This window comes from Poecilia reticulata, linkage group LG2, assembly GCF_000633615.1.
Source record: "Poecilia reticulata strain Guanapo linkage group LG2, Guppy_female_1.0+MT, whole genome shotgun sequence".
NCBI lineage: Eukaryota > Metazoa > Chordata > Actinopteri > Cyprinodontiformes > Poeciliidae > Poecilia > Poecilia reticulata.
The window spans coordinates 18,927,653-18,940,845 of record NC_024332.1 but is presented as its reverse complement, the minus strand read 5'-3'; the positions used below and the strand labels follow the sequence as shown (position 1 = coordinate 18,940,845).

Sequence of the window (13,193 nt, the reverse complement as noted above, 5' to 3'; positions counted from 1 at the left end):
CCGGGGGGGGGGTATCTGAGAGAGCCAGGGCCTGACGTGAACAACCACACATTCAGCTGCAATGCAGCAGTAAAGCTAGAGTCTAAACACAGAAACAAGTTTAGCATTATGACTGTTAAAACAAAAACTAGATTATTACGTTCAAAAAATATGGATTTTTTTTTTCTTAATCAGTCAAACCCAAAAGTATTCATACCCCTGGCAGATTTAGATTTAGCCATTCAACAAAGAAGATGATTTCTGATAGGAAGAGACAGACGTCCCTCAGAGGAAAAATAAAAACTCAATTTTTAATGGCTGAACAGCTTTTTGAACATTTCCACAGGTATTCGGGCAGTTTATGCTTACACAAGGAGAACTCCTTGTGGCTGACAGGCCACCTTGTCATCATCCTAAACTCTTTTCTTCCTTCACAGACGGACAAGTCTGGACTCCAAAATGTTAACATTACTTCCAGTCAAAATTATATTTGACCTCCACAATTTTTGTTGGGAAAATTGCAATTTAAAAAGGAGCACAACATGCATTTTTGGTCAGCTTTAACATGTCTGGTGTTATGTACAAAATCCCTGCTTGCTAATAACATCATGTGCTTCATGTCCACACCTGAGATACGTCTTGGTCACAAACAGTAGGGGAAAGTTAACTTACAAAAATCTGCAAAATTATTAGTATGTCATGTTTAAATAACACAGTGAAGACTACTTTAGGCCTAAGAATACAAATAATTTGTGACAAAAGACGGATCCATTTCAGCTTCTTTTTAGTTTCAGACTCAGTGCTTTGCAAAAATATCACATTCAATGTCAGTTACATTATGTCACAGTACATGCAAAACTTAAGTGCATTTTATTGATAATTATCACATTTATGAGGTTGTTATTCTGAGTCAAGTTGATCTTTTTTGTTTCTATCAAGGCGTGTGCAGCCGATTTATTTTATTTTTTTTTTACAAATTCGCCTTCTCTGAAGATCCTTCTTTCACTGCATTTTCTTTACCTGCCTGCTTCCTGAGCTTCAGGCAGCGTTCGACAATAGGAACATGGCTAATCATGCAGGGAAAGTGAAGTGACTCACTAAAATAACTTTACATCAAGCAGACGGAAACGGAAGGAGTACACAAGAAGCAATCAAGCAAGAGAAAACAACTTTACTGTTCTTTTACAGAAATGAGCCTGTAAGCTTTATTATGAACACACAGCTCTGATTTGTTTTCTTACACCATTCTTTAGTATAGATGCTCTACTATAACTGAGCTGAAATAGCAAGCAGTAAAAGCAGCAAATAAAATAGAAAAGGTGGAGATCGTAGCAGCACAAAATTGGAACAATACCAGTGTTTTATATGTCAAATGTTTTTGATTTAGAAATAAAGTAACTTTCACTTTAATTTCATAACCTGAAATTACTTCAGCTGCACTTACTGCGACATCTTGCAGTGAATTAAGTTTGAGACAATCCCACATTAAAAAGCACTGTGCTGACGACAGCATAAACTATTTATCACAAGTGCATCTTAATAAATTAAGTTTATTTAAAAAGTACATTTACTTCAGTAATACAATTTAAAAAGTGAAATTCAAGTATATTATGGATTCATAACACAAAGTCATTTTAAGAATTCACTTCTTAAAGTTGAGGATTAACCCAAAGCCCAAAATTCACTTTCTTGGAATGGTACATAAAAACAAAAGAGTTTTGATTTAGAAATAAAATATATTCTAATAAATATTAGTATATTGTAATATCTGTTCATATAGTATATATAATAATCTTCAAGCATAAGCATGGAAAGTTATGTGGAAGGAAAATCTGATCAATTATCATTAAAATTTCCAGAAATAAAGGTTAATGTGTAATGAATTTATGTTTTATGTGTTTTGCCCTTTGAATCAAATTGCTGAAATACGTTGACTTTTCTATGATATTGTGATTTATTGAGAGAAAACTTAAGCGACGCACTACAGCCAGGCACATTCTGATGTATTGCTTGATTTTACTGCTTTCCTGGTTGTGTGTCATGTAGTGTAACACCAGCAACTGCAACTGATTGAGTTTGACTCGCAGTGAGGGTAACAATACATTTGCGCATTATTAAAGTGCAATAATACTGACGTCCAGCAGGAGGCAGTAACAGAACATGTTCAAAAAGTATCAACTTTCTTCACTAGAAAAAAACAACAAAACTATTTCCTGTCTCTGTTCTGGAAAGTGAAAGTCCAAAATGGCCACAGACGAGTGTCCACCTTAAGGCATGGAAGCCCCAGTTCAGAAACCAGTATGCATCGCCATGGCAACAGTGAGTGTAGATGAGGCAGTAGGAGTCACTGCAGGTCCAGGTACTGAGGCAGAACGTCGTTCCAGAACTGCTTGGATTCTTCTGGTTTCTTCTCCTCTGCGTCTCTCTGTTTGCTCCTCGGAGCGGGTCTGGGAGCTTCTCTCCGTTTCCCTAAAGGAGAAGAAGAAGAAGACGGTGGTGGCTCTGCTCCCTTTGAGCCTGTTGATTTCTCTCTCTTCTTCTGTTTCTTTGCTGTCTCTTGCACTTCTTCCTCATCTTCTTCTTCCTCCTCTTCTTCTTCTTCTTCCTCCTCTTCTTCTTCTTCTTCCTCTTTTTCCACATCTTCCATTTGATCTTCTTCCTCCTCCTCTTCCTCTTCTACTTCACCTTTCTCCATTCGTTCTTCCTCCTCTTCTTCCTCCTCCTCTTCCACTTCATCTTTCTCCGTTTGTTCTTCCTCCTCTTCTTCCTCATCTTCTTCCATTTGTTCTTCTTCCTCCTCCTCTTCTACTTCACTTTTCTCCATTTGTTCCTCTTCTTCCTCCTCTTCTTCCTCTTCGTCCTCACCTTTCCCCTCTTGTTCTTCTTCCTCTTCCTCCTCTTCTTGTTCATTTTGTTCTTGATTTCCATCTTCTTCTTCTTCCTCCTCCTCCTCCTCTTCTTCCTCTTCATCTGCTTCTTCTTCCTCCTCCTCATCTACTTCTTCCTCTTCCTCACTCTCCTTTCCTTTTTCTTCTCTTACTTTTTCTTCTTCTTCATGGTCATCTTCACTTTCTTCCTCTTCCTCAGAAGCAGAGATACTTTCCTCTTTGCTTTGCTCTTCCTCCTCGCTTTTGCTCTCTTCATCCATTCCTTCATCTTCCTCATTCCCTGTGCTCCCCTGTTCTTCTTCCTCATTTTCATCCTCTGTGTTCTCCCCTTCTCCTTCGTCCTCATCCTCTGTAGCCTCCTGTTCAGCTTCTTCATCACTTGAAGAAAGCTCTCCTTCCTCTTCCTCACTGTCTTCTTCCCCCTCTCCTCCGCTCTCCTCTTTCTCAGTTTCCTGCTCTTCATCAGACTGCCTCGGTTCCTCGCTTTCTTCTTCCTCAGACACCGTCGTGTCACTTCCCTCCCCGCCCTCCTCTTCCTCCTCTTCACTCTCACTATGCTCTCTCTCGGATCCTTCACCGCTTCTGTCTTCTTCATCCTCACTTACCTCACTGTCTTCCTCTCCTTTGCTCTCATCGTCACTTAGCTCTTCACTTCCACCTTCGTCCTCCTCGGCTGCCTCACTCGCCTCGGAGTGACTCACTCCTTCACCCGTTTCCATGCCGCTCTCTTCTTCCTCACTCTCGGCATCCTTTGTGTCACTTTTGTTACTTTCTTCACCTTCCTCCTGAACGCTGGAGCTTGTTTTCCCCTCGCTCTCCTCTCCTCCTGACTCACTGTCTCGCTCGTCATCATCGTCTCCAGGTTCACTCTCCCCTGCAGCCTCGCTGCTTTCTCCTTCCTCGTCCTCGTTTTTGCTTTCCACGTCACTTCCCAACGCTTCATCATCCTCTTTATGCTCTTCATCACCGGCGTTTGTTTCAGTCATCCTGGAATCATCTTCCTCTTCAGAGCTTCCCTCGTCTCCTTGATTTTCAAAAGTTTCCTCCTTCCTGATCTGCTCAGCCGGTTCCTGCTTTGATGGATCCTCGAATTCCTCCTCATGTGCTTCGTTTCCTAAATCCGATAAGATGCTCATTTGAGCGTCCTTCTGCGTGCTGTCGTCCCTTTCCTCTGAATCAGAATGCAACGTCGCAGAGAAGGACGGGCGCATAGTTGCGCTCTGTTTGACTTTCGGTGTTTCAGGTTCCGGAGAGGCATCTCTGCTGCTGTCGGCCCGGAAAGCCTCCACACGAGTCACGGCCTCGCTCAGGAGGCCGACAGCTGCGCCTGCGACCCCCGCAGCGGGCAGAAGAAACGCCGCGTCGCTCAAAATCTCTCCCCACGTCTGTTTTCCTTCCTGCAGGTCTTTGTTCTCTTTCCTTTGCGTTTCAGGTGGAAGTGTTTCCACGGCAGGACGGTCGGAGGACTGCAAGGATTTAGCTCTGCTGACGGAAAGCGCCCTGGTTCTCGTGGGGCTTTGTGAGGAAACTGCGCTGCTCGAGACTTCAGAAGAGTCTTCGTGATGTGAAGAGATCTGGCTTGGAGCCTCGGTGGTTTTAATCCCGGGTTTGGCTTTGCCGTTACGTCCCGAGCCAACATCAGCACCGTCTTCTTTCCCTCTTTTTCTCGGTTTAACTTTAGGTTCTTCTTCATTCTTTTTCTTCTTCTCTTGAAGTAAATTCAGTTTTTCTGACCTTCTGCCTTCAGTTTCACCCGTCGTGTGTTTTGCATGCATTAACCCATCCTTGTCACCTTTTTTGATGCTTTTACTTTCAGCAGAAGGTTTTTCTGTTTGCTTGCTTTGAGTTTTGTCTGGTTTGGGTTTAGCCACCTTCACAGGTGTCGATTTCACACTTAAACCCTCAGCCTGTGGAGGCTTAGTAATTTCTGCAGCTTCATGTTTCTGTGATTTTGAAGGCACTGCTGGGTTTTGAATATTTCTCGATGTGCGTTCGACCTTTTTCTTTGTCGGAGTGGACTTGAGTCGCTTTTTGTCCTGCTGCTTCTTCACTTCGGTGGATTTTAGATCAGTGCTTTTATTCTGGATCACGGCATCATCCTTCGAGAGGTTTTCAGTGGTTATTTCCTTATTATCTGTAACCTTTAGAGTTGAGCTTATCTTGTCTGAAGAAGACGATATGTTCCTTCTTTTTGGAGTCACTTGATCTTTTTCACCTTTTTCACTTACTCTGGTCATCGTTGTCGTCGTAGGCTGTTGTGTTGTTGCACTTTTCCTGTCACGTTTTGTCGATTTTATCTTATAGAGCTTGCTTTGGCCGTCTTTTACTTCTGGAGGTTTTGTTTTGCTGTTGTTAATGTTCTCACGGTCTTGAGATGTGACTCGTGCATTTTTCTTTCTGCTTTTCAGTGACAACTCTTCTTCCTTTCCGGCGCTGGAGCCTGTCAGAAGCTCTGCTTTGAGGCCTTTGGGCGCGCTTCGGCCACTCTTCTGGTCTCCATGAGCCTCGAGCTCTTTGGCAAGTTGAACTCTCCCGGTTCTGGTTTCCTAAAAGACAGCATTGAATTTTTTTAAATTTAGATTGTAAAAAGGTGTAAACAGGAAGGACAAAGGAGATTCCCAACACAAACCTGAGCTACAAATGTTGGTATTAACGACGGAGTTAAACAGTTTAATAATTTTTATATAACCTTCCATAAATCAATGCATAAAATATTATAATTATAGATACATTGTTTAAAAAACACATTAAATTGCTTCGGTGTATTTTAAGAATAAGTTCAAAGAAACTTTTGCGCAAAAAAATAAATAAACAAACTGCAGCTCTCCCTAGATGGGTTATAAGATGACGTGATGCGTAATTTTCATATTCATGCAAATTGTCTGTTTAAAAACTAGTATACATTTTTATTTTAAGCAGCTAACAATGTTTTTACTACAACAGTGCAAAACCCCTCGGTTTAGATTCTCACTTTTATAGCCAAAACTATAAAAATATCCTGAAGCTTGACATGTAAAATAGTATTTTACCACCAAAAATAAGATATTTGGTGCGAATATCAGGTCCTGTTAGGTCTTTTCCAGTATTTTATTTCCTATTTTTTAAGGCATGACTTACACTGTTCGTCTGCTCAGGGTGCTGCCAGTAATAATTACAGGACAAACATCAAGTAAAAAATAAAATAAAATAAAAAAGAAGAAGTCAAATTCATAGGAAATCTTTGACAGACCTTCTAAAAATACCAGGCAAACTACAAATGTCAAGGCGACTGGTAAAGATTACAAGAAAGTCAAGGTCACTGGAAGCAAAATGCAAAAAGGTTATCCATAGCGTAACATTTTGTGACTTTCAGACTCCATTTGGCTTATAATCCACTAAATCAAACGCTCATGTACAAGAGCAAACACGTCTGTCGCCGCTGCACATTCACACCCTCCATGTGAGACAGGACTGGGCCACTGGACGCCACATGTTGGACAAACCTGCTGCACACAACAACAACGCAAGAGACTCTGTCACTGCTTGCTTCAACGCTGGCTGTGGAAACAATGATGAGATGTGGCAAGGTTGCTGCCAGCTTTTCAGAAACACTGTGTGTGTGCGTGTGTGTGTGTGTGTGTGTGTGTGTGTGTGTGTGTGTGTGTGTGTGTGTGTGTGTGTGTGTGTGTGTGTGCATTCCTGAGTCTGAGTAAACATACTCTGAAAAGCTTAATTAATGCTGAAAACTGAGAAATTACAATTTAATTTAACATTTCACTTCAGTTTTAAACCCAGTGGGAAACTGCTGTGGACCATGTGCTTTCCAGAACACACAAACACACACACGCGCCTACACACACGTATACAGTATATATATGCTGAGGTATGCAGGTTTCCTGGAAAAGTCGGCGAGCGTTCAACTCTTCTGCTTCCTGCCCCGAAGTGCTTATAATTTAGAGCTGAAAGAAGAAACCAGGAGTGGATAACGACGCTCAGCAGAGTGAGTTTTAATGACTCCGTGCTACATCCACCTCCTCCATCAAACATCACACCCTTGCATAAGCTAATAAAAACCTCTCCTCTCACCATATATGGCAAAAAATCCACATGGTTTCTCTCATCTTCCACATCTTGGGAGATTAGCCGTCTCCTTCTAGCTTCTCCCTCTGAAACAAGAAGAAGGGACTTTATTGACTGCAGATAATTTAGTTACTTGCTTGGCAAATGTATTTGTTCAAAATACCTGTTTGTGGTCCCTTCTGGTCCAGGTTATTATCAGAAACACGGATGAGGGGTCTGTTAGGACTGCAGGGTTTGTTGGGTGGGAAAGCATCATAATCATTTAAGGCTCTGCGTGCTGCGCTCCTCACAGCCTCTTCAGAACAGGCAGGACTCCCTGAGTTGTGATTAGCTCTAGACGTGGATGAAGATACAGAAGAAGGCAGCCTTTTGGATTTGGACCTGGAGGAGACGGCGGTGGAGGCTTTACTCCGACATGAGAGAGATGATTGTGAACGTGGGCTTGGCGCCTTGGAGGACACGGACTGAGATCTGGGGGATAAAAGCGGGCTTGCTGGCGCCGCTTTGGGGGAGGACGTGGGGGTGGGAGCGTCCTTTGGAAGCCGCTTCAGGTTTGGGATATTTCTGGATGTCTGCCAGGAGGTGCTGAGGAAGCCAGAATTAGGACGAGGTTGGGTCTGAGGCAACTCTCCAAACAGCTCCACAAAGCTCTTCTGAAAAAGCAAAAAGAATCTCAGAGTTAAAGGTTTGAAACTCATCTCTGCAGCCTCCACACAGCACAGCAGAGTCGGAAAATCTGTGTCACACCGCTCCCTGCTGGAGCTAAACTGGGACTGCAACCAAACGAGAAATATTTGTGGCACTACTATTGTTGATTTTTTATGTTATTTTAGCAGGAACATGCAGTCGTTGCAGAAGACTTTTATTTTTACAGACGTGTTTCTGGACATCCCACATGATTGTGTTGTTTAAAATGAAAACTGTGTGGTTTTAGGCTCTCACTTTTTTTCTGTGGCGAGCCCGAGCGGCCAGCGCTGAGAGCGGGACGACTGGGTCCGTCGGAGAGTCTTTGAAGAGGTTTTCAAGGTCGTCTGACTCCCAGAAGAAGTCTGTAATTGCAGCATCCTTCTGTGACTCTCCACCCTGACTGTGTGCTGCTGGTCTGGGGACAGCCAGAACCAGAGTGTGGTGACCACCGCAGGACACCTAAATGTATGAAAGACACAGTGGCACCACTGATTATTGTGCATTCACTTGCAGGGTTGAAATTGTACATTTTGGGATTTATTGTCTTATTTATTGTGTTAGCCTTTAACTTTTTCCACACTTTGTCACCTTATAACCACATACTTTTGTGATATGGGTTTTTCTTTTTAGGGCAAAGCATCTGTGAATATCAATCAATCTCAAGTCTTTCCACTGATTCTCAGACTTTGACTGGGCCGTTTTACTGGTTGGTTTTACTGCATTGTAGATCTTAACTTTAGATATCTATTTCTATATTTTAACTCTGCTTCAAACTTTCCCCACTGTGTTCCTTGGTCTTCATGATGCTGTTTGTTTAATGTTCATATCATCCACAGAACAAATGGATTTATACTTTTTATACTTTTTTGTATGCAATTGAGTGCCTTGGGGTTTTATTTTAGAGGCATCAGTTTTAAAAGTGTTGTATAAACAGAGAGACTATGCATAATTTTACTTATTAAAAGTCTTTTTAACCCATTGATGACTTTCTTTCCACTTCACAATCATGTACTATTCTTTTTGCTTTGGATAGTTACAAAAAAAAACAAGAAATTATGGCAGGGATGTGGCTAGAACCTGAGAAAGTGTGAAAAAAATAAGTGCACAAGGTGAGAATATGTTTTCGGGATACTAAAACAAATAATTATAATAATAATTCTGACTTTTTAAAAGTGTTTTTCCATTGATATTTTCAGTTTGCGAGACTCCTAACTTACCGACTGCACGCTGTACTTCAGGAAACGGGTGCACAGAGTTGGGCTGAACTGGTTGATGAAGTTCTCCTGCTGCAACCCCAGTTTTCCAAAACGGCCATCACCAAATGTGTAGAGCAGTCCAGCATCTGGAGAGGAGATAGGCAAATTTGCATTATTTGACAATAAAATAACACAAGGCCGACATTTGAGGTCATTTATGTTGTTTCTCCTGTCAAAACGAGTACCAAGAGTGAAGGCGACACCAAAGTGAATTTTATTTTTTTTGTCATTTTGCAATAACTTTACAATAACACGCTGACTGCTCACAACCCCTCCACATAACTCTGCTTCAAAACATCCGATCATATCGCTCCTGCCGTTCGCAGCACATCAAATATGCATGCGGAGCTGCAAGAGTGAAACGGGAATAGCATTTTCGAACGGCAAGAGTGATAGCTGGTTTACTTGTAATCACGGCAGTGTGGTTTTCCCCGCAGGCGACGCGTCTGGCGCTGCTGTTGCGGAAGCGCTCCAGCGGTTTTGGCAAATGAAGTTCGAACTCAAAAGTCCCGTGGCCCAGCTGACCGTACTGACCTCTGCCAAACGTGTACACGTCCTCCTCTGGCTCAGGAAGACAAACATGGCAACACAAGAGAAGAGAAATGTAACCAGTTGCAATTCATGGTCAATTTACTTGTCTGCTGTATGAAAGTATAAATCAGGAGTGTTTGAACTCGATTTGCCGGTTCACTGATTCTCATTTCAGAACGATAATTGAACTTTTCGTTCAGTGAGATGAATTAAAAATAGTGAGCAAAGTTTAAGTGATATTTGCCAGCAGTGTTTCAAACCATCGCTTTATTAATTCAGAACAGGATGATTCAGAGAAACAGAGACATTCTTAAAGTATATTTGATAATTTATTTATTCATGATGACATGATGAAATAATTGCAACTTGACTGACCAACCGATCAATTGATATATAGAGGTACCAAGAACATGCCTTTTAACAGTGTTCTATGTTGTTTTATGTGATTTCTCCATAAAATTGCAACAAAAATTAAACATATATTGCAAGGAACATATTAACATATTACTGTTAGTAACACTAGTCCCTTTTTAAACCAATTTTCCACAAATCTGAAATGTTTACATGCATTTTAAACCACCGGCAAGACAGAATTGTAATTTTTTTTTTATTTAACCATAAACATTTAACTTTACATGAGGCCCTATTAAAACTAGAGGAGTTATCAAATTGTAGAGGGAAAGAGATTTTAACTTTTCAGTTTATCCTGTCAACACACCTGTTAGTGCCACAGTGTGCTCCCCTCCACAGCACACCTGAATGACACTTCCCATAATGCCTTGCACTTGCTGGGGGACTCTGTGATTAGCCAGCTGACCCACCTGGAGCCCGAGTCGTCCATTTGCGCTTTCACCAAAGGTGTAAAGTCCACCGTGCGCTGAAACAAAATTATTGATGGATAAAGCGATAAGAGTCTGGTCCAACTGGGTCAGAGCGGGTCTGGGTTTGGTACAGCAGCGCCGTACCTGTCACAAACGCTGAGTGGCGATGCCCGCAGGACACCCACATCACCGCCTGCCCCACATTCAGCTCTCTAGGTTCTGCTGCAAAAGCCTTGTCCCCTAAACCGATTTGACCCACGGAGTTGTCTCCCCACATGAACAGCCTCCCTTCCTCTGCACACACGCACGCACGCACCACACACACACACACACACACACACACACACACACACACACACACAYACACAGAGTGGAGCCAATCAAGCTCAACATCAGCCTACAAATGGTTTCCTTTGATTATTATTATTTTTTTACAACTAATCAGACCTGTTAAGGCAGCTGAAGTGCCGCTGCCAGCAGCGAGCATTTTGACCGCTGCCGCCTCACAAAACGGACGCAGCAGCTGAAAGGATTTCGTGTTCTTGTTGTGGCCCAAGCCGAGCTGTCCCTTCTGGTTCCTGCCAGCCCCACAGATGCAGTGCTGAACTGGAACAAAAAAAAAAAAAAAATACAAAACAAGATCCGGTTCAAAAACAAGACATGTTAGGAACTAAATACTTGGTTTTAATGCAGAAATCTGACAAATCGACGTTTGAGATTGTTTTGTTTTGCATCTTACGTGTGCAGACAAGTGTGTGATCTCTCCCACAGGCCACAAGCTTCACCTTTTCAGGCTTCAAGGCTGAGAAGTAAACAGCCTGTTATACAAGTCTAACAAGGACAAAGTGCTTTACATTTGAATGTTTAAGATGTCATGACTGTATGATTGAAATGTCCACAGATAAAAGAAGGATTATTGGCATATTCATGTTTTCTGAAATGTCATTAAACCAAGCAATAAAGCTTTAGTCCTGAGATAATGTGCTACATTTACAGAGCCTCGAGCTCGTCTTACATCTTGAACTTTTTTGCACTTTTTTCCATCACAAGTAGATTTATTTTCTGCTTGTCACAGTTAAATGTCTCAGATCAAACCTCATTACACATATCATGTAAATACAATCAAAATATACTTTTCAAATGATAATTTCATTTAGTAAGGCAATAAAGTTATGTGGAATAAGTAATCAAGCATTAGTAATAAGTACCACTTGGTATTTTATTTCTCTTTGGAGGAATTTGGGCCCACTCTTCTTCTCAGATTCATCTTAGCTACATTGGATGATTTCAGAGAACACGGTTAAGGTTGTGCCACAACAAATCAATTAGATTTATATCTGTACTTTGACTAGGTTGCTACTAAACCTGCATTTAAAAAAAATAATTGATCATTGGGAGACATGTTGGCATGCTCTGGATCATTGACCGGCTGAATAAGTTCAGTCGGCTTAATGGTTGTGAATTGCTGGCCGACGTTCTTTATGATTTTCATGGTGAAAGAAATTGTGGAACTGTATTAAGTTTTTCAGGTCCTAATGTAGAAAAACGTCCCCAAACCATCACTTAATCAAAATGCTTGGCTAAAATGTTGTGTTGGTTTTAGGTGAGATGTATCATGAGACACAACTTCAAAAAAAAAAAAAAAAACGAAACTTCTCCTCCTCAGTCCACAGAATAGTGTCACAAAATATCATCAACAATGGTGTTGACCTTGAGACTCTCATGGACAATCTATTTGTGTTTTATTAAATTTTGTTTGATTATCTGAAACATTTAAGCATGACAATAAAGTAAGTAAGATGAAACCTGTAAGCATGCATTTCTAGTTGTATGTTTAGGTGGGTTTTTCAGATTTTTTTTTTCCTAAAACACAATTATGTATTCATTATATGTTACCATATATAAGATCCCCCAAAATACAAAATATATATTCGTGCAAGACACTATGTTAGTAATGAAAACTTACTACAGTTGGTCTATGTGGATACCTTTCACAGAGGTTGGTTTATTGGCATCTGGTTTTATCTTCAGTCCCAGTTGGCCACCAGTATTACCACCAAACATGAGCAACGTCCCATTTTCTGCAGAATTATAACAAAAGTCTGCTTTTATTTACTTTTTTTTCCCAGCAAAAAAAATAAATAAAAAATCTGACTAAGTGGATAGTCAGAAATCCACCTCTGACTGAAATGTTTGTATGTGTGTGAGTGTGTACCTGTGATCACAGCACTGTGCTCTTTGCCACAGCGTATCTCCACCGGGCGGTCATTTTTCAACCAGAACTGACTGGGGACATCCTCAGCAAAGCTGCTCTTCCCAAATGTGAAGATGGCTCCTGTTTCTGAGGGGTGGGAGGGGAGGAGGGTGGTAAAAAAAAAAAAAAAAAAAAAAAAAAAGAGTCTGTGTGAGTCACCTCTCTGCTGCTGCCCTGACAAGAACAGTGCTTCAAATCTAAGCAGGTCAGCAAGTTGCCGCAGTTGTCTAAGTTAACACCGGCCAAATCCCAGCACAAGCTGCTGTCAACTCTCAGGAGATTTAAGCAGCAGCGGACAGAAATAGCAACAGGTTTACAAGGTTTGCACGGTAGAAATGACGAAACTGACACTTTAAGGAGTAGAGGATGTCTGCTCCTACATGTATATTATTCTAACTAGGCTTGGTGCCTCTCACCGGGTATGTCTGCATCGGTCCGGCCAGGCATCTCCTCCCTTCTCCCCGGTCTGCAGCTCTGTGCGGACTGCTGCTGTAGATCAGGGAGAGCTCAGACTGGACTAAGCTGGACTCGTGCGACCCATGGATCTGACATAGATAAATAAACGACTGTATGGCTTACAAAACATAATAATAAAGAACCTTAAAATAAAATTAAACTAATTCAGAGGCTTACAGTATTTTTTTAATCTTGAGAAAGGAAAAGTTAAAAAGGTATTTTTTACTTCCTACGGTTGTATTTGGGGGGAGGGTGGAGCTCG

The 13,193-nt window shown here is 41.5% G+C and overlaps 1 protein-coding gene across 1 annotated transcript; it reads right to left on the bottom strand.

Moving 5' to 3' along the window:
- Window positions 1-2,323: 2,323 nt before the first annotated feature.
- On the bottom strand, window positions 2,324-13,029 carry LOC103480260 (X-linked retinitis pigmentosa GTPase regulator). The gene is made up of 14 exons (XM_017309067.1): window positions 12,892-13,029; window positions 12,437-12,562; window positions 12,210-12,302; window positions 10,961-11,023; window positions 10,669-10,827; window positions 10,366-10,515; window positions 10,119-10,277; window positions 9,275-9,430; window positions 8,831-8,955; window positions 7,869-8,072; window positions 7,090-7,579; window positions 6,933-7,012; window positions 2,995-5,413; window positions 2,324-2,448 (listed from the first exon to the last, which is right to left on the bottom strand). Exons 1-14 carry the CDS (start codon window positions 12,920-12,922, stop codon window positions 2,324-2,326), a joined length of 4,380 nt encoding a protein of 1,459 aa, XP_017164556.1. The 5' UTR covers window positions 12,923-13,029.
- Between the last annotated feature and the right edge of the window lie 164 nt (window positions 13,030-13,193).